This window comes from Marmota flaviventris, chromosome 8, assembly GCF_047511675.1.
Source record: "Marmota flaviventris isolate mMarFla1 chromosome 8, mMarFla1.hap1, whole genome shotgun sequence".
Taxonomy (NCBI): Eukaryota; Metazoa; Chordata; class Mammalia; order Rodentia; family Sciuridae; genus Marmota; species Marmota flaviventris.
In genome coordinates this window covers 108,131,096-108,150,850 of record NC_092505.1, presented here as the reverse complement: position 1 = coordinate 108,150,850, position 19,755 = coordinate 108,131,096, and the positions used below count along the sequence as shown (strand labels likewise).

At 40.5% G+C, this 19,755-nt stretch overlaps 1 protein-coding gene across 1 annotated transcript; it reads right to left on the bottom strand.

Annotated features, from left to right (window-relative positions):
- Positions 1-4,960: 4,960 nt before the first annotated feature.
- On the bottom strand, positions 4,961-16,485 carry Aadac (arylacetamide deacetylase). Its single transcript, XM_027933778.2, has 5 exons — positions 16,150-16,485; positions 13,391-13,604; positions 12,342-12,411; positions 8,803-8,974; positions 4,961-6,899 (listed from the first exon to the last, which is right to left on the bottom strand). The coding sequence occupies exons 1-5, from the start codon at positions 16,276-16,278 to the stop codon at positions 6,303-6,305; spliced, it is 1,182 nt and encodes a 393-aa protein (XP_027789579.1). The 5' UTR covers positions 16,279-16,485; the 3' UTR covers positions 4,961-6,302.
- Positions 16,486-19,755: the final 3,270 nt, after the last annotated feature.

Genomic DNA, 19,755 nt, shown 5'->3' with positions numbered 1-19,755 from the left:
TGTGTGGCTTGGCATCCAGGCTCCTGGTGACCTCTCCTTTCCCACCAGCTTCCTGCCACTGCTCTGTCCAGGGAAGAGGCCAACGGATGAGGTGAATCCTGTGGCTTTGCCTCGAGCTCTCCGCAGTGCTCCTCCGGTTTCCCACTCTGTCTTCTTCACTGGACACTCTGTTTTGCTCTTCAGAAGTCAGGGCAAGTGCTCAGCCCCCTGACGCATGACGCCTCCTCCCTTCTCTCTGTCCATTCAACAAAGCCCTTATCTATGACTCGCAGCTGAAGAGGTGAGCTCCTTCTCTCTGCCACCAGATCGGCTTTATTCCAACGTATTTGGGATCTCCTGTGGGTCTTTCTGAAGGAAGGAAAGATCCAGTGATGGCATCACCCTTTCAAATGATTCTCAGTCTACACTAAATCTGAAGAAAGATCAAAATCAAGAGTAACTGACCGGTGATCTTTGGAGCCGGAGCATCAATTACCCAAGAACTTGAAAACACAAATGCTTGGGTGCCAAACCTGACCTGCTCAATCAGAAACAATGGGTGGGAGCCCAGAAATAAGTTCTCTGAGCAAAGCCCATGAAAGTCTGAGAAGTCCTCTTCTACCCCGTGTGCTCCTTCATCATAAATACTTAGCAAAATATCTTGCTCTTTAAAGGCATTTAAATGAAAAACCACAACTGGGATTATTGCTGATATTTGTGTACACAGAAACGCCAAGAAGCATAAACATTAGCAGAGTGAGATTACCAAACCGTTGTTGCAACCGAAGAACATTTGTTTGAGAAAAGTTCCTCACCATGCCCTGAAAATACTTCCTTTTCATAGAAAGCAAGTAGAGTTATTAAAGTAACTCTTATTTCTTCTTTGTGAATATAGGCTAAGTTCGCTCTGCTGCTTCCAATGTGTTAGGATGCATAGAGCACAAGGGAGTAGAACTTGGTACTCCTTTACACCCCTGGGTAAAACTTTATTAATTAGAAGTTGGTCTTGTTTCTGTTTTGAAATGGAAGAGGAGCAAGGAGCACTGTTCACCACAAGTGCTGACCCTCTGACCAGAAGGGGCTGTGACTGACAACCAGGCCACTTTCAACACTTGTCCTAACTCCTCACATTATGTTTGCAATGCAGGCAATGTTCCAAAAATCTGATCTTTAATTGTGGCCAATTTGTAAAAGAACTCTCAGGGAAATTTCTAACCTGATATCTTTGCTAATGATTTTTCTTTATTTGTTAGTTGAATTACTTGTTTGGTTTCTCACTTATAAAATGGGGAATATTGATAAGAAAAATAAATTAGCTAATAGATATGATACTTGTGGTACTAATCTGAATTATATATATATATATATATATATATATATATATATATATATATATATATAATTATTTGTGATTATCTTCTTGTAAAGAAATAAAAATAATAAGGTGTTCAAATGTTTACTACTAAATGCCAATTCTGATGGATAAAATAACAAGATCATCTCCTAGTGATAAATCCTGTGAAACAATTAAACAGGTGGGATTAAACTTGACCTGTTTGGAGAAGAGAAACCAGGCCAGGCACTGTGTATGATCAGTGTGCCAGAGTAGGTGGAATAGGATTTTAAGTAGAGTGTGGAGGAAAGGCCTAAAAGAGATGTTCATGTTTGGGGAGACGATTATCTGAGGGACAGGTGCTAAAGGCAAAGGGACCCAGACTCTGAGCTTGAGTTGAGAATATAAAAGAGGCCAGACTGGTTGGAGAGCAGAAGGCATGCGTGGTATAAAATGAAATTGGAGATGAGTACTAGCATAAACTGTGGCTAAGACCCAGTAGGTCCCAGTCACCATGAAGACTTCAGGTAACAAGCTGCCCTGGGTGAGAAGCCCTTTTGAGTATTTTGAACAAAGGAGTGCTATGTCCTGAATTCCATTTTTAAAAGATCATCTTTTCCTATGTGTTAAGAGTAATCTCTAAGAGAACAGGATTAAGGCACAGTGACTAATCAGGGTGCCATAGGAATCTTAAAAGTTGAAAAACGGTGATGGGTTAAGAAATGGTTGAGTTCTCCAAACATTTTGAAGATAAAAACCAAAAGGATTTGCTGCTGCATTGGTATATGACAGAAGGAAAAGCACAGAGCTCTGACTTTGAGATTCTCTCAGCCTGGGCTTCCAGAGGAATGTTGGAGTTCCATTTGCAGAAATGAGAAAGTTTATGAGAGGCAGTGATTTCCAGAAGAAACTCAAAATTTTTAATTTATCTTTGTACATCTCAGCAATCTGGAACTGACCAGGTCCCAGCTGGATTTGTGAGTTGGAGCTTTCAGCACACAGGCCACTGGGGACACCAGTGGAAGGACTCTCCCTGGAGAAGAGAGACAGAGACGCAGCACATGCCATTGAGAAAGACAGGCCAGAGAAGTAGAAGGGAATCCTGGAGAATTGGATGACCCGGAGCCAAGTGAAGAGGCAGGGGGTGAAGAGGCAGAGGGTGAAGAGGCAGAGAGGCACTGGGTCAAATGTTGCTTCCAGGACTAGAAGATTAGGATGGAAACTGACCCTTAATGCAGCCATATAGAGGTCATGATTTGTTAAGACAACTTGAATGTTTCATGAAAAATGACTGATGACAAGAATATAAAGAGGTAGTAGAGACAAAATAAAAGACTTTTCCCAAGAATATTTCTATAAAAGAAAGTAGAGACATAGGGAGAAAGATGGATAAGAAAATGATCTTGACAAAGTTTTGTTGTTTTTAAAAATATGTAAAAATGAAATATATTTGTATGTTAATGGGGATGATACAGTAGAGAGAGAAAGACCCATGATGCAGGATTAAAAGGAGAGAATTACCATAGCAACCATTTCTGGGAATCCAAACAGGATGCAGCCTCCTGACATGTGGAGGGAGACAATCCAAATGTGAAGCACAAACACTTGGCTCACTTATGGTAGTAGCAGGTGAGACACTGGAGTCAATGCAAGGTGGGAGTTTGTGAAAGTTTTCTTTAGTTGTTTCTTCAATATTTCTATTTTCTTAGTGAAATGGAAAACAAGGTTATCATTTGAAGAAGTAGCAAAGAACTGTTGGATATTTGAGTACAGTATAGAACAAAAAAGTTGACCCCTAGAGACCCATAACATGACTGCCAACATCATTAAAAGTGCACACTTGAGGTCTTCAGTCTTGATTAAAAGTAGGGCATTTCAGCCTGTTTTTGGTTTTTCCTCCCCCATGTTTAGCTAGACGGGTCATATGCAGAGTCAGTAGGGAGAGGGATTTCTTCCAGGTTGGAACTTCCACAAAGAAGCAGATAGACAAGAGAGTGGATGGAATGTCCAAGGGTAGGGTTTTGGAAAGGAGCAGAAGGAATCACAGGATGACAGTGAGGAGGGTGAAATGTTGGTATGGGTGATGAACTTCAAGTCCTATTTATCTCAAACACTACCCAAATTAAGGACCCAATGAACATGCGTGTCTGATGCTGAGATTATGGAGGAGGCACACTTGCTGGTCACGACACATTCTGGAATGACCATGGAAGTATTTTATTCAAGGAGAAAACAAAATTCTTAGAGGAAACATGCCTAATAGCTGTGGGTCTGGATGCTTCCTGGGCTTGCCAATGTAACAATGAGATATTAACAGGAAACTCAAAGACAAGACCTTCTGAGACCTGAGGTGGAGAAACCCAGGTCCATCATGTGGTTTCAAGGACAGGCAGCTGTGGTATGGACTGCAGTAAGCTTTTGCTGTAAAGGGGTCATATGATAAATGTGTTCTGCATCAGTATGTTCCACTCCTTCTCCTTCCATTTCTTCATCCTTCTCTTCTTTCTTAACAATTCTCCATAATGTGCAAATCATTCTTAGCTCAGAGTGATTCAAAAACATGGCACCATCTGGGTTTGGCCTGCAGGCTGTAGTTCCCAGAACCTGAACAGGCCTGGAGGTAGGGCATGGTCTGCAGGCAGCCAGGAGTAAGGCAAACCCCTACCCTCATCCAGGTCCTGTAAGGGGTCACATGACAAATATGTTCTGTGGTATTAAAAACAGAGGAAGTGGTATGCTCAGGTGCTAGTTTTCAATTGTTAGATTTGAAGAGAAGGAAAGTACAAAAAGTTGGGGATCTCCAGTTCTTTGCTGAAATGAACTTAACTGTGGCAGTCTTGTTTTGTGGACCTGTTTCAAGTAATTTTGAGAAAATACCTGATAGTGGAATTGCTGGATCTTTGGAAGTTGGAGGGTTTCTCCCTAAGCAGTCACCCTGTTTGGAAAGAGTATCATTGCACTGTATTTCATTAAAAATAACTAATCTAAAAATGTTATGACTCTTATCAAGACATAGGTCAAGCTTTGGAAATGTTAATTTTATAATTTCAGTAAATGAACTCTCTGGCTTGCTTTTATGGCCTGCTTCATTCCTTCCTGACTTTAATTGTGGTAATTATTTGTTTAATGTGAAAATATCATAGGTGACTTTTAAGTGCACAGCTCTCTGGTCCAAAAGATGTTTCCTTTAAGTGATCATGTTAGTGTTGCTTTTTCCTACCAAAGAAGGAGGGAGGAAAGGGAGAGAGAAGGGAAATTGCATGGAAATGGAAGGAGACCCTCAGTGTTATACAAAATTACATATAAGAGGAAGTGAGGGGAAAGGGAAAAAAAAACAAGGGAGAGAAATGAATTACAGTAGATGGGGTAGAGAGAGAAGATGGGAGGGGAGGGGAGGGGAGGGGGGATAGTAGAGGATAGGAAAGGAAACAGAATACAACAGACACTAGTATGGCAATATGTAAAAACATGGATATGTAACTGATGTGATTCTGCAATATGTATACGGGGTAAAAATGGGAGTTCATAACCCACTTGAATCAAATGTATGAAATATGATATGTCAAGAACTATGTAATGTTTTGAACAAGTAATAATAAAAAAAAGAAGGAGGGAGGAGATGCAAAGAGGTCAAGTTCCAGACATGGATTAATTCATGAGTTTATTTCAAAACAATGAACCATTTTATAGTCAGTATAGAAATTTGGAACCACACACCCAACTTATATCCTTATTCACTGCAATTCCTGTTAAATATGACCTTATCCACTTATTCAGAAAATAATTATTCCACAATAGCTATTTAACAAGTTATTGCTATTGATCTATGTGGCATATTCTACGAATTACTTCTTCTTATTTTATTTCTTCACATAATAAAAGGTAATTTTCCCAATTACAAAACTTTGGCTTGGCCAAATTTCTTGTGGCACTGTCCTGGGAAATAAAATATAAGGAATCTATTGTTTGCAGTTTCTAAGGTCGCTGCCATTTTCCTGATAAATTGGAGTGGCCTCAAAGGAACCCCTATGGTTTTAGCCCCTCTCTGCCTAGACTATTCAAGTCGTACTCAGAAGTGTAATAATTGTAAGTATAAACACAAGAGCCTGCAGTGAGGATGGTAAAGTACACAGAGAAAAGTCTGGGGTCTGTGCCTGCAAGGAGCTCCTTGCACCACCCCCCAACACCTGTGACTATGCTTCCTCCTAAATTGGATGCATTACATAGCTCACAGTCACTGCCAATAATTCTACTCAGGCTTGAGGTAATCCATTTTGTCTTGCCTTCCTCTTTGTAATGTCAGGATGGGCTTTTCACAGATTGATTTTTTTTCTGTAGTTTTTCTATTCCTGGTTGGCTACTTGCATAGTGTATTATTTGTCTATGACTAAGTCACTGTCCATTCTGAAGACCTCTTCAGTCTCTAGGGGACTCCAATTTCTCTACCTTTCCCCAAATACAAAGCAGCTGATTCCTCAGAGTACTGCCATGATTATCAGCACTGAGCAGTGTGACACTTGCTGGCTGGATTCTAGAGGTGCTTCAGAGGAGAGCAGTTGGTAGGGGTAATAAGTGGCTCCACTCTGAGAAAAGGGGCACCTCACTTGAGGTGCTTCAAACCACAAATAACCTTTGATTAAAATCTTGACCTTTCTCCCAATGGCAATGTTTCCTTTTATTATCTTCCTGTACTTGTGAATAGAAGCCAAAACACACACACCAGATGACAGTAAGTAATAAAACAAGATATTCAAAAAGTAAGATTAACAATGTAGGAGGGAAAATGCCAGAAATAGCACTAGACAACGTGGAAAAATGGAGTGAAACCTCTAAAAGAAAGGAAGAAAATCATAGCCCATCCATCACAGTAAGAAGCATACTACATGTGAACTTGAAATAGACCACTCCAAGAAAGGCCAAGTCCACCCGCTGAAGATTTTCTGAGATTTTGAGATTTGGTTTCCTTTTAAAACCACCTCTCCATGTTTTACTATAGATTTTCATCCAGCCACCGGATGTACTCATCCATCAGCCTATAGTAAATCTTGAACACGGGGAAGGACAGGATTCCGTGGAGGCCGTCCTCCACGTGGTTGTGGGTCACAGGAACCCCGGCGTCCCGCAGGCGGCGCACATACATGAGCCCGTCGTCCCGCAGGACGTCATACTGACAGGTGACCAGGTAGGTCCGCGGTAAGTCCCGCAGCTTGCTGTCTGCTGCCAGCAGAGGCGCGACCCTCACATCCAGGAATCCAGGATGCTTTCTGGCTAACTCAGATCTACCGAAGGTTGGAGCCTTATACACGTGTCCCTTGAGGAACCTCTCGGGGAGCAAGGAGCTCCAGTTGACCAGCTTGAAGAGGGGGGCCGCCTCCACCGGCACGTGCTGGTTACGTTTCATGGCCTTCCTCAGGGCACTGTCACTGGTGATGTAATTGCTATAGAACCAGATGGTGAGAGACTTGGGCAGAACTGGCATGTGTGCGTTGTCCTGATAGGATGGCGTTTCCATATCCAGAGTTTGCAGGGCAGGGTAAATTAGACACTGGATCTTGAGTCTGATCTTGACATCTGGGTCATCCAAGAGCTAAGGAGGAATTAAGATTGATAACACCCATTATTTTCATTTGAAAGAATCAAAAACAACTGTAAAAATATAGGCTACATGTGAATGAAAAGCCTCCAACAAAGTAATGACTGGAATATACCATCTCAACAGATTTCAAATATTTAAAATGGGCTTCTAGAACTAGATGATCCTGAATTAAAGCATGTTTTTAACGTGTGGAAAACACCCATCCTGTCCTCCTCACAGATAAGGCAAAGGGATTTGATCAAGAATTGGCAGCTTAATGTCCTGCCTTTCTACCAAGAGTGACCACCGGAAGAACTCTGCAAGTCCTACCTCATTTCCTGTCTGTTAATGTAAAAGTTTATTAAAATATACTAGTATGTCAACTGGTTGTGCCATGGAGAGAAAGAATCACTTAATAAGGACTTGGCTGTGATGCTGCTGTGACAGGCTGGTTTGGGAGATTTGGACAGGTGCTGTTTTATTGGTGCCCATTTTCTATTTCAAGCTGATGCGCTCATGTTCGTAAAGATCAGTGGTCTGAAGAGAGGAAGGTACAGAAACCAGATTGTGCCAGAAAAGTGATCCATAAAAAGACTTTTACAAGATGTTTTATTTTTTGAAATTAAAAGTACACTTTAAAATGGACTTTTATATGTTTTTAAAATTCATTTTATGCTATAAAATATATATATTTAAACTTCTCTATAAAATACAGCTATTGGATGTAATCAAGTATTTTGCAGATTGTGGTTATGTATTTACATTTTCACTAAATACCTATTTAGACATTTTGGAGACCATTTGTAAATATCATCACAGGTTGCCAAATATTTTTAATATAAACTTATGTACGTGGTTTTCAAAACAACTCTCTGAAGTTTTAAAAGTTCATTTTTCTTTATAAGTGAGAAATGGATGTTTAGAGAGATTAAACGACCCAGTCAAGATGACATGTGGAAATTACTGCATCTCAAGAAAGTTCACATCTCCTCATGTCTAATAAAGTACTTTTTCTACCACATTACACAACCCGCAGTTGATTAGAAATCTACAGTGTCAAGTATTTGTTTTATATTGTGGTTATTTCAAATCCCAAATGCAGATTCTCTCCTTCTGAAAATGTCATTCAATGGACTCTAGAAGCTGAGACACTTATATAAATCTAACAACAAGAATAACAGCAATGTTGTTGAATTACTTTAAGTTCATAGTTTATAATTAAACGTCAGCTAATAAAATCTAAACTAGTACAGATGTAATGGATAGGTAGACTCTACTTCTTCTCACCACTGCATTGAAAAATAGTTCAGATTTTAAACAATCAATAGCAGTATGTTCCCTTTGCTATAAAAATGGAGTCCTTTCTATATATAGTGTGGGATTAAAATGCTATTTACTATTATTACTGTACTACCATTATTCAATAAAGGACAAATATATCTTATTATGTATGCAAAGAAATCCCTTGTCATTTTCATATTTCTGCTTTGTAAATCTCACAGGAACCTCTGAGTGTGCTGATGAATTTCTAAAACTGGTATGATTACTCCAGCAACAGGGGAAGACTCCCCTGAAGATCACTGAATACAGTGGGATCTCTAAAAGGTTTGCCAGATCACTTCTGCACGCATGATACATTATCTCATTCATCTAACTAGTATAATATTTTACTGATGCAGATAAAATTTCAATCAAGGGATTATCTGTCACTTTATTAAGCAAGAAAATACTGTGACAGGAGTATAAATTGGTATAGTGATGTTTGAGGCTTTTTTTTTTCAATTATTTCTTTAATATTTCCCAAGATTGCTGCCTTTCCATTTACATTCATATTTTAATATGTGTATTCATTCTGTTTATAAGCAGATGATTTAAGAAAATAAAAATTAAAAACACGGAAATGGCCATGCCAAACCTGTTGTGCCACTGCGGCAGCCAAATTCCCCCCTGCACTATCTCCAGACACAGCGATCCTCCCAGGGTCCACGCCGTACTCTTCAAGAATATTTTTGCGCAGGAACCACTTTATGGCATCATATACGTCTTCAAATTGGACTGGGAAGTGATACTTAGGTGCTAATCTGTAGCTGTGCAGAGAAAATGTGGTTTTCATGTCACTTTTTAAAATTTATAAAAGTGTAACATATGTGCCCAAAGTGCACAAAAGGGTACAACAGCCACCTAGCCAGCACTCAGGCCATGGAGCAGGACCCTGCCAGCACCCACACCTTCCGTTTCTTCCCTTCAACAAGTACCCACACTAGGGCATGGGTTGATAGTTCTGTTCTTGCCCTTGATGTAAAGGCACACCTTCAGCACGTGCACGGGAGCCCTGAGTTTCCTGGGTGGGCGTTCCTTTGAGCCTTCTCTGCACCGCTGGGTGTTTCCCTCTCCCTGCACAGTGCTGCACTGTGTGGAGAGATCACAGCTCATTTTTACAGTAGCATGTGATAGGCTGGCCACCGATGGGCCAATGTGGCGTGATTCCACTAGCGCACAGCATCTGAAAAGACCAAACTCATAAAGTAAAAGAATCTAACACTGCTTGCCAGCCGCTGTAGAGAGGAAGGAACAGGTGTTACTCTTCAGTGGATTCAGTCAATCAAAATGAGAAGTTCTGGGGCTCAGTGCACAACATGTACCTGTGGTCAACAGTAGTGTATTGTGCACAGAAAAGCTTACTCTTAGGTGTCCTGTTCGGACTTCTTGCCACAAATAAATAGATGATAAGTAGATAAAAAGTATTTTACAAAGTATAAGTATTTTTTAAAAGGTTCTGAGGATTTACGTTTCTTTGAAGTTGGACTTCTCACAAACAGTGTGTTCTGAATATTCTGGTACATGTTTTTTGGTGACACCTACCTGCATTATTGACAGCTATGGAGTTTTAATATATATTTAGTCTTATTCTATATTGTCAAAGGGTTTTGCTCAGGAATGTACCAGGTGATCATGACAGAGCCTGCTAATGCATGTCCTTGCCACCCTCTGGTTAGTGCTAACATCAGGGATGAAGGTCCCACCTAATGCATTTCACTGATGTTTCCCTGATATATACTAACTATTCATTTGTTTATTGATGGTTTGGATATCCTTTCCAGTAAGCTGTCTTTTAAAGTCGGGTATTTATATTTTTTGGTTTTTTAAACTTATTTGAAATAAAACTATATTTTAGTCAAAGGGAAAGAAATACCAAAGCTGTTCACTGTTATCTGAATATATAGGTGACTAACAGTTACATTGCACAATGACAGTTGTTATCTAGAGTTAAGTGAAGTACAATTTAATGCCATGTACTTAATATTCACTCTGGATATGTATATGGTACTTAAAATATTCAGTTTTTAAATTAAATTTTTGTTGCTCTATAAGTATACATAATAATAGGATTCATTGACATATTGGCACATGCACATAATTTGGTCAATTTCATTTCCCCAGTACTCCCCATAGTATTTATGTATTTTAGATAAGAATATATATATATATATATATATATATATATATATATATATATATATATATGTATTTTAGCATTTATGTATGTACCATATGTAAATACAAAGACACTTCAAGACTTGTGTTAATGTCTTTTAAGTAGCATAAGTTCTTAACTTTTAATATAATCATTTTGAGTTATAATTCTAAATTCACCATGAATTTATCTATTTAAATTGTGTAATTCAATGGTTTTTAGTATACAGAAAGAGATGTGAACCATTACCACAGTCAATTTTAGACATTTTAGTCACTAACAGAAAGAAAGAAAAGAAAAGAAACCAACCTGCACTCACTGGTAGTCATTTCTCATTTTCCCTGACTCCTCAGCTCCATTCCTGGGCAATCATTAATCTGCTTTCTGTTTCCAAAGATTTATCTATTCTGGAAATTTCATTATAATGGATCCAATACATGGCTTTTGTGCCTGGTTCTTCTACTTTGTATAACATTTTCAAGATGTGTCCATGGCATAGCATGTCTGTGTGGTGACAAGTCACATTCCACTGTATGATATAATGCATCTTATTTATTCATACACCAGCTGATGGTCATTGAATATTTCCACAGGGGTGGAGGTTCGATGCTGCTACTCTGAACATAAAAGTTTTCTACAGCGTTTTCATTTCCTTGTGTATAGATTTACTATTGGAGGTGCTGGGCAAGGGGTTGTGGTTTACATTTTTAAGAACACCCAAACTATTTCCTAAACTGCCTATGTGCATCCCCACTAGTAGAGAGGTTTCAGCAATACTAGTTATTGTCTGCTTTTTTGTTATAACCATCCAACTCGAAGTGCTATATCCTGGTGGTTTTGATTTGCTTTTCCTTAGTGACTACTGATGTGTAACATATTTTCCTGTGCTTATTGGCCATTTTAAAAAATATTTTTGTAATTTTTGATAGACCTTTATTTTATTTATTTATATGTGGTGCTGAGAATCAAACCTAGTGCCTCACACATGCCAGGGGAAGCGCTCTGCCACTGAGCCCCAGCCCTAGCCCCCATATGGCCATTTTAATAGAACCCAAATTATCCATCTTTTTGGAGTGAGAGTTGCCATTTACCTTTAATATAAGAGTATATTCAAAGGCAAGGCATTAATTTGCATAAAATGTAAGATCTTATCTTTTAAATTTTTGTGGTTTATTAGTTATCTCAATGAAGCAAACATAGACATAGCTTGTCTCTGGACTTGCCATCCTTAAGAAAACCATCTTTAAAGGCAAAGTTGAAATACAAACCAGTATTGGCTTGGATTTCCTAATTTCTTTTTTAAAAGATGTTATTAGTGATCACTTACAAATGAAATTGTGCATCTCTGTGTTGCCACTGTTTAATAATATGATTTAACTTGACAAATGGTCATGAATGCTATTTCTTAACTTTTCCTTCATTTTCTGATTTTAAATAGCTATATAGGGCTCTGGCATGAGTCTACTGGCTGCAAACATTGTTTTCAAACATGGATTGTTGTTCTAGCATGGTATTTCACACGAACTGACTTTATTTGTTCAATTTGAGAATAAATGTAATGTTTTAGCCTCCTCCGGTGCTGGACACAGGCTGAGTCCGGTTCAGGGATGTTATCTCTTAGTGTTCACAGTGACCCTCTGAGGAAGGAACCATTAGGATGTACTTTAAAGACATCATCTGACTTTGGGACACTCATTCTTAAAGATTATGACCTAAAATTGAAAGGTAATCCAGTCCAATCATTATGTCTGTAGATTATACAGTTTGAACTTTTGTGAAAAAAACTCTTTACTTTCTGCCCAACAACCCCCTCCCACACACACACACACCTTTTCCCCAGTGCTAATCAGAGTAGGTCCCTCCTTTGCTCTTAATTGCCTGCTCAGTGTCCCCTAGGAGCCTCAGCCTGGCCAGACCATGTGGTCCAGAGAGGCTTGCCCTGGGGGCATCAGCCCTGAACAGAACAGCCCAGCTCTTACTTGGTCGATACGACGACAGCATCCAATCTGTCTGCTGTCCTTCTTGACAGCAAGTCATAGCTTATGAAAGCTGAAATAAAAGGAATAAGAGCAGGATATGAGAATGGACAGGTAAAGGAAGGGTTTTATGTTGACAAAGCCCCTGGGTTTGTTTTCCTTTCTGGGACTTGTCCAGGGGCTACCTTCTAGAGCAACAGGGAACAGATGCAAGGCTGTGCTACCCCTCAGAACCACCCTCACACTGCCAAAGTGTCCCCAGGGTTCTGTGCCCACCCTTCCGGGCTCCTGGTAGACACAGGACAGTCTTCCCATTGTGGGTTCTCTCTCCCTCCTCTGCTCTCCTAACCCCCACAGGGGTTGACCAACTGTGCCTGAGGTCGAGCTGGTTAGCAATTCTCATTTGGACCCACATGTTCTTCCTCTCTGGAGCTCAGAGTTCTTGACCTGGACCCTGTCCAGCCTCCACTCCTCCCGTGGATCTGTATTCACTGGTGGGTAAACAGGTGACTATCAAGTACTCTGGGACTAAGTGGGTTGAGTGACTTTCTCAGTCACAAGACTGTGACTTTTATCTCTAAAATGCTTTCACTTCTAAATATATTTCATTTTTTTACTGTAAATCTATACTCAAGAGATGTGTAATCTTTGCACACAATCTTGATGTGTCTGGCCTATGATAGCCTGAATTATTAACATATCAACTGATTACACAGTTGAATATAAGCTCCATGAAGAATTTTTGTCTGTTCAAGGATGCCTTCTTAGAATTGTAAATATGAGAATAAACGAATTAACCCTTGAGATGGCCCTACAATACCACTTGGAGAATGACAGAAGCAGCAAAGTATGATTCTTAAAGTCTTCTCAGCAGGGAGGAGAGCTTATGCCTCACAACTGTACCTGGGTGGATGAAGAAAGACATTCATGGGAAAGGGGGATTTGAAGCTTTAAGGAAGAGCAAAACTTTTCCAGGAGGTCAAAGCAAGAGAGTTCGGGAGAGATGGCAGCATCCCCCACAGAAGGCCCTGGGTATGGACTGTATCACTTACCAGCACTTCCCAAGCTCCAGCCCCCTCCGTGTATGTAAAACACACTCCTTCTCAGGGTGTCCGACTTCCTCCTGGGCACATACACACGGACAGGAGTGTTGTTGAATTTTGTGTCAGTCACAATGACATTTTTATCTGAAGTTGGTGGGACTTCTGGAAATATCATCATGAGCGTGAAGAAATCAAAATAACGGTCAAGTCCCAGAAATGTAGCCTGAAAATGAAATTCACACACATCTTTGCAATTCAAGTTCCAAAGGCTAAAGAGATCTCTGAACACATCAGTCTGCATTAATCCTTAATTAGCTCCAATGAAAGGAGCCAAATCCTCACACTAGAATCTCCTTTGTCCCTTCAGAAGAAACAGAGGTGCCAAGGCTGGCCTACAGTGGTCGTCAAAAGGAGGAAAAGCATCCAGTTAGTCCTCTTTCCATAAAGTGAGATCGGATCGAAGCTTCAGGGCTCCAGAGATGGACCAGACAGAGGAACCCTCTCTCAGGAACCTCACAGGTCAGTGCAAAAGCCAGGTAAGGAGACTTGCAAAGCCCTGACCACGCCGTGGCCGAGCTGTGCATGGGCAGAACAGCCGGCTGAGAGCACTGGTGGAAGGAGGTTTCACCCAGGAGGCAGGATTTTAACAGACTTTTGAAAGAAAGACCATCTCCCATAAGAATTTAACTAAAAAAAAAAAAAGTTAAAAAGGAAAACCGACTCCAGCAGAGGTGCTATGTAGCTGGACAATGTGGGGCCTATTAGGCTTGATGCACAGGGGTGGGGGCAGGTCGGGAGGGAAAGAATGGACAGGAGGAAGGAGAGGCCAGGAGGCCAGCCAGCCTGCCTGCAGCCTGCCCCTCTACCTGAGAATAAGACACTGCTCCAAGCGCTCTATGTGCTTTTGTTATGGAGTGCGTGAGAACTACCAACCATGGCACCAAGTTGAAAGGGGGCAAAGGGTTCTTTGAAGAGCAGGCTAGCACCTCAAAGAACTCCAACACCTGAATTTTGGAAGTACAGAGTTCATAAAGGCAAGGCCCACAAGAAGGATTGAGGCACATGTAGGTCAGAAAGACCCTGTTGAGACAGATATTTCAATTACATGAGAGAATTGTTTTAATTGTACATTTCAGAGTTATTTTATTATATGTTAGGGCCACAGTCAGGGATGCGGGAAGGTCCTACTGTACTGTCGATGTGGATACAGCTGTCAGGAGGCTGGAAAGAGAACATTGTAAGCAAGCGTACAATGGAGACAGGTCAGAACCAAATAGCTTCACTTTGGTTCTTTTCCATTTCACTTTAATCTCAGTAATATGACAGCTTGCCTGCATGGGGCAGGGAATATTATCATATCACTGAAAGATGAGGAAATGAACCCAGAGAAGTTAAGGAAGTAGCCCCAGATTGCACAACTAGTTGTGCAATCTGGGGCTACTTACTTAACTAATATTCTAAATCCCGCAGTTTTATTTTTTATTTATAACACAATTCTTTAATAAAATATGTGAATACATATGCAAAGATTGTCAAGCATTTGAGGGAAGCCAGCCAAACTAATCAGGAAAAAAGAACAGATGAATTGTAAGAGAGCAAATATTAGGAAGGAATTGTCCCCTTCTTGAAACTTGGCCAGCTATACATTACATGTAGAATTAAATCACCTCTTACTACCATTAGCCACACTGCTCTGCCTGGCATGACACCATGACTCTTCAAATTAGATTGCAGCCTTTCCCATTATACCCAAATGTTTTAAGTGACTTCTGGGACTTGCCAATGGGCTGTGCTTGGTGTCTCTGCTCGAGAACTCTCCTTAGTGCTCAGGCTGCCGGCTTCATGTCATCCCATAGTCCCTAAGAGGCATCTCCTCTTCAGAATGGGCTTTGCTGATCCCAAACACAGGAGCCCTGCTCCTCACATCCGCCCTTATTGCTCTTTTCCCCACCGACTTCTCTCTTTTAAGTCAGTTCCTAGGACCTGAAATCATTCATTTATTTGATTTTAATTTATTATTTTCTCTCCCACACTAAACCTTGTTTGCCTAACATATTTCAGTTGTTGAACAAGTGGGAAGCAAAATGTTCTAAAAATAGAACTTTAAAAATAAAGGGAAGACAAATGAAAAAATATGGGCAGACCCACCCAGGGTGCAGGAGAGGGCTCTACCTTCCTTGTCTGGGGACACCGGGCTGCTCTGGCAAGCAGGCAGTTCTCATGATGCAGCGGGGACACCCCTTCCATTTCTGCACATTATGTCCATTGTGGCCACCCTGGGCATGTGCCCACAAGGCTGCCTGTGCAGGGATTCCTTGAGAAGTTGTGTACATGCCCTCGTTCTATCCACTGAATCCTGAAGGAGAATGCCGGGATGTCTGTCAGGATAGCGGCTACACAGGCAGACTGTCGGTCTCTGGTTTCCTTATTAGATTTAAATACTAGCCCACACGGGACATGAGCAGTTCAAAAGACGGCTAGCATCGTGACATTAATGCTACTAAACGTAAATCATCTTTTCAGTATGCCTACCCAAATGGCCCTCACTCACTGTTCTTGATATTTGTGAATGTGATTGCAATATATAAAATAGCAAGCAGCAAACGAACAAGCTATGTTTCTAAGTAATGAACAATCAAAAGTCAGAGTACTTAATTTTAAAAGGTGAATAAATCACTCAATCGAAAGAAGAGAATCTTGGAAAACGAACTTCTTTGGATCAAATGGCGGCACATGCCCATCTGAAATTCAAAAAATTGCAGACTTACCAAATGTGCAAGAGCTTTCAGAGGTGTGTTGGTCAGCATCGGCTCCTCAATATTCTCTGGGAGCGGCGTGTAGATGCAATATGCGGCCAGGACCCCCAGGAGAAGAAGAAACCATGACATTCTTCCCATGCTGCTGCTTCTTGGCCTCCCTGTCTTCAGGAACACAGAAGATGCCTCCCTCACTGTGCCTGCCACTGAGCTGTGATAGCCAGGAGCTGGCCTTTACCTCCTGAATGTAGAGGTGTGCACCTGGCCAACAAGAAGCTCGATAAAGTTTAAACCCCACTGTTACCCAGCATGGATCCGGGTGAAAGCGAATGCTGCATTTGACGAGTTACAGGAAACCTGTGCAAGTTCTATCAGTGATCTCACTCTTATTTGTGCTTCCGCAAGCATGTATTGAGCAATCATGTTGAAAAAGTGTCTTTAATCCTAATGAAATATTCTTAGGAAATATACAGGACGCAGAATCTTATAAAAGAGCTCATTGTGGAATTTGCGAAAATAAATAAACATACTTTTACCGCCTCTCCCCACCCATGGTACTAGGGATTGAATTCAGGACCTCGGAACCATGCATTCTGGAAAAGTGCTGTACCTCTGAGCTCCAGCCCCTATCCTATGAACATACATTTTTTTTTTTAAGTGTTGAAAACATAGGAAACAAAATAGCCATCGTTTCTGCCTCTACAGAATTCACAGTAACCTGTAAGAGATCGGAAATACTGGCAATTCGTTATGATAATTTCTTGAGAGGAGAGTTATGAAAACTAATGATGATAGTAGTGATAACAGTAATGGTGAAACTTACTAATTATTTATTATACCATCCTGGCCCTATGCTAAGTGACTTACATACAGACTTTAAATGAGTCCAAATGATAAGTCTATAGGATCAACATTATTGTTTGCCTATAAATGAGTGAAATGAGTTTCAAAAGGGCTAAGTAACTTGGCCACGGTCATATAACTTGAAGTATTAGAGTGAGAACAATTTAGGTAGCTAAGAGAATTCAAAGCTTTTTACAGACATGGAGCCCCAAGACCGTGTGTGTGGGTGGGTGGGTGTATGTGTGTGTCCTGCAGTGGAAAAACAAAAAGAAAATAACAACAACAGCAACATCACACATTGCTGAGATCCATGCTGTGGACACCTTTGTGTATTTCCTACCATATCTTTTTTCTACTTCTCATACATCTCTCCTGTCTGAAGTCTGGAATTAATCATTTTTTTCAAGGAGTCCTGATTTCCTTAATCAGGGAATGAAAGTAGAGGAGAAAACCTTGGAACTATATATACTCATTGATGCTAGACCATTTTAGTATATGGAGAAAGTATAGATTTGAAAAATATGAATGATTTTTAAATTTGACTCCACAAGATTTCCCCTCCATTTCTTTATTTTTACAATTACATGTAGTTTTTCAAGTGGACAGTTTGTTTGTGTATTACTGAAATCACACATACTACTGTTGCAAAATTAAAAAACGGATACACAAAAAAATTAAATACTTTAAAGCATTTCCTATGACTCATCTTTAAAGCAGCATTCTGAGAAAATGGGTAAAATTTGATGGGTACCTTTGGTACTTCATATGCATTCATTTTGGATATAAAACCAATTAGTAACCATATTAAGAATGACTTTAAAATGAGTACAACAAACCTGTGGTCAATACCAACCTGTCCTGATGGGCATTGTTCCATGGGCACATTCTGGATCATGCCCACTTGACTGACGCCCTTCAGGTTTATCCCAGTCTCCTGCACTGATATTGACCTTTTGTGATATTCCCCAACCCTGAGCAGCTGAATGTCTCACTTGTCCTTGATGGAGATTATGGTTGTACCCTTAAGGGATCCACCTGAGATCTTTCCTTTGAGGACTCCAGTCATCCTGTGGCTTCAGCTGAATAAAGTATTAGTAATAATAATTACAGCTAGCATCAACAGTATTTTTTGGTTGTCTCCTGTAACTTTCCTCATGAGGGTTGATGAACTGACACCATCCACATACTGAAAGCGAGCCAGATCCTGCTCAGAAAATTTAATTAACTGACCCAAAGTGTCCAGCTCACTTTCTGGTTCCACTGTTATTACTTCATTTTACTAAGGGAGAATCTATTTCTTAAATGTGAAATTCTACCTTTGTTCCTCTATATTCTCTTCAGAACAAGATGGTCTGAATTTTCATTTGTTTTGCCACCCATTAGCTGTAGCTTTGTACGATCCTGGTATCATGAAAATTTGATTGCTGACATTATCTGACATTTGATTTACATGAGAATATAAGTTCTCAAAATATTAACACAAATATTACTATAATCAGTCATACCAAGAAGGGATGTTTCTGCCTTAAATTCACCCACTTGAGTCAGATACTCAATAAGGTCTCTAGAAATCCACTCTCCACTGTAATGTTACCAGCGTGATGCAAGGTTAAGTTTCGTTGTTTGAATGTGTACTAAATTTGCAAAAAAATATTTTATGTTCAGTTTAATTTTTAATAGTGAGCAATATCATTTCCATAGCTCTGATTGAACCCACCTTTCTGCATTCCTGTCTTTCATTCTGGAGATGGATTTCTGTAAACTGGGTTTCCCAAATTTGTTGCCCTCTGGATTCTGCTAATTCCTACCAGGGGCAGGCATCAGCGGGAGATTGGAAGACGGAAAAGAAAAGTTCAACTGATACTTCTGTTTCTTTTAGAAGCCTCTACAATTGTCAAAGACAGTGCCAGCTCTGGCATATTCTGAATTCCAGCAAGGCCTGTCCATCACGCGGCAGCAGCCACATGGGGCCCTCAGGAGGCCAAAGTGCTGCATGTGCACCAGCCTCCTACACACCCAGCTCCTGATCACAACTCCTCCTTTCTTGCCCACCCATCCCAGGAATTCTGGCAACTCCTCACAGCAGCCAATCTCTGGGATCTCTTTTTTTTTTTTTTTTTAAGTTCTAACATCTGTGTAGACCACTGTTTAGATAGATGACTTCTGTTAGCTACATTTAGCACCATTTCCCTCTCCAAGTATGGGTGTCGATGCTAAAATAAAACATTTATTGTACGCCTATTGGTCAGAATTATACACACCAGTCTTCTCCCCACGAGTTCCTCTCAGCTTATCCTCTGAAGCAATTACAAAAAAGGAGAAGTCAAGAAACACGAATTTCACAATGATGATTTCAAATTTTACTCACAAAAAGGTGGACATACTTCAGAAAGCCCTGGGCCTTTACGTAAGTTAGAAACATCTGAAGCAATTGTTTGGTGTCCTTCTGGGCTCAGACCTTGGGAAACAGATCTGGGATTCTGGCTGGTGAAGAAAGAAGCTAGGCACAGTTGGGATAGTAGACGTGCTTCATTCCAAGGCTGCAGAAGGCCCTGGGCCCTGAGTCTTTACATAGGCTTTTTTGATAGGCAGGCCAGACAAAGAAGCATGGTGTCAACAGGGTGCGTCGCGAGCTCATGCTCACAGCAAATGTCTATGACCTTGAGTACATATGCTGAATCAGGTTACTCATGACCTTGACTACCTACTGAAAACACAATTCACCAGAAGGCTCAGTGAGAGGGCCTGACTATCGCCATCTTGGGCCTGCCCTAC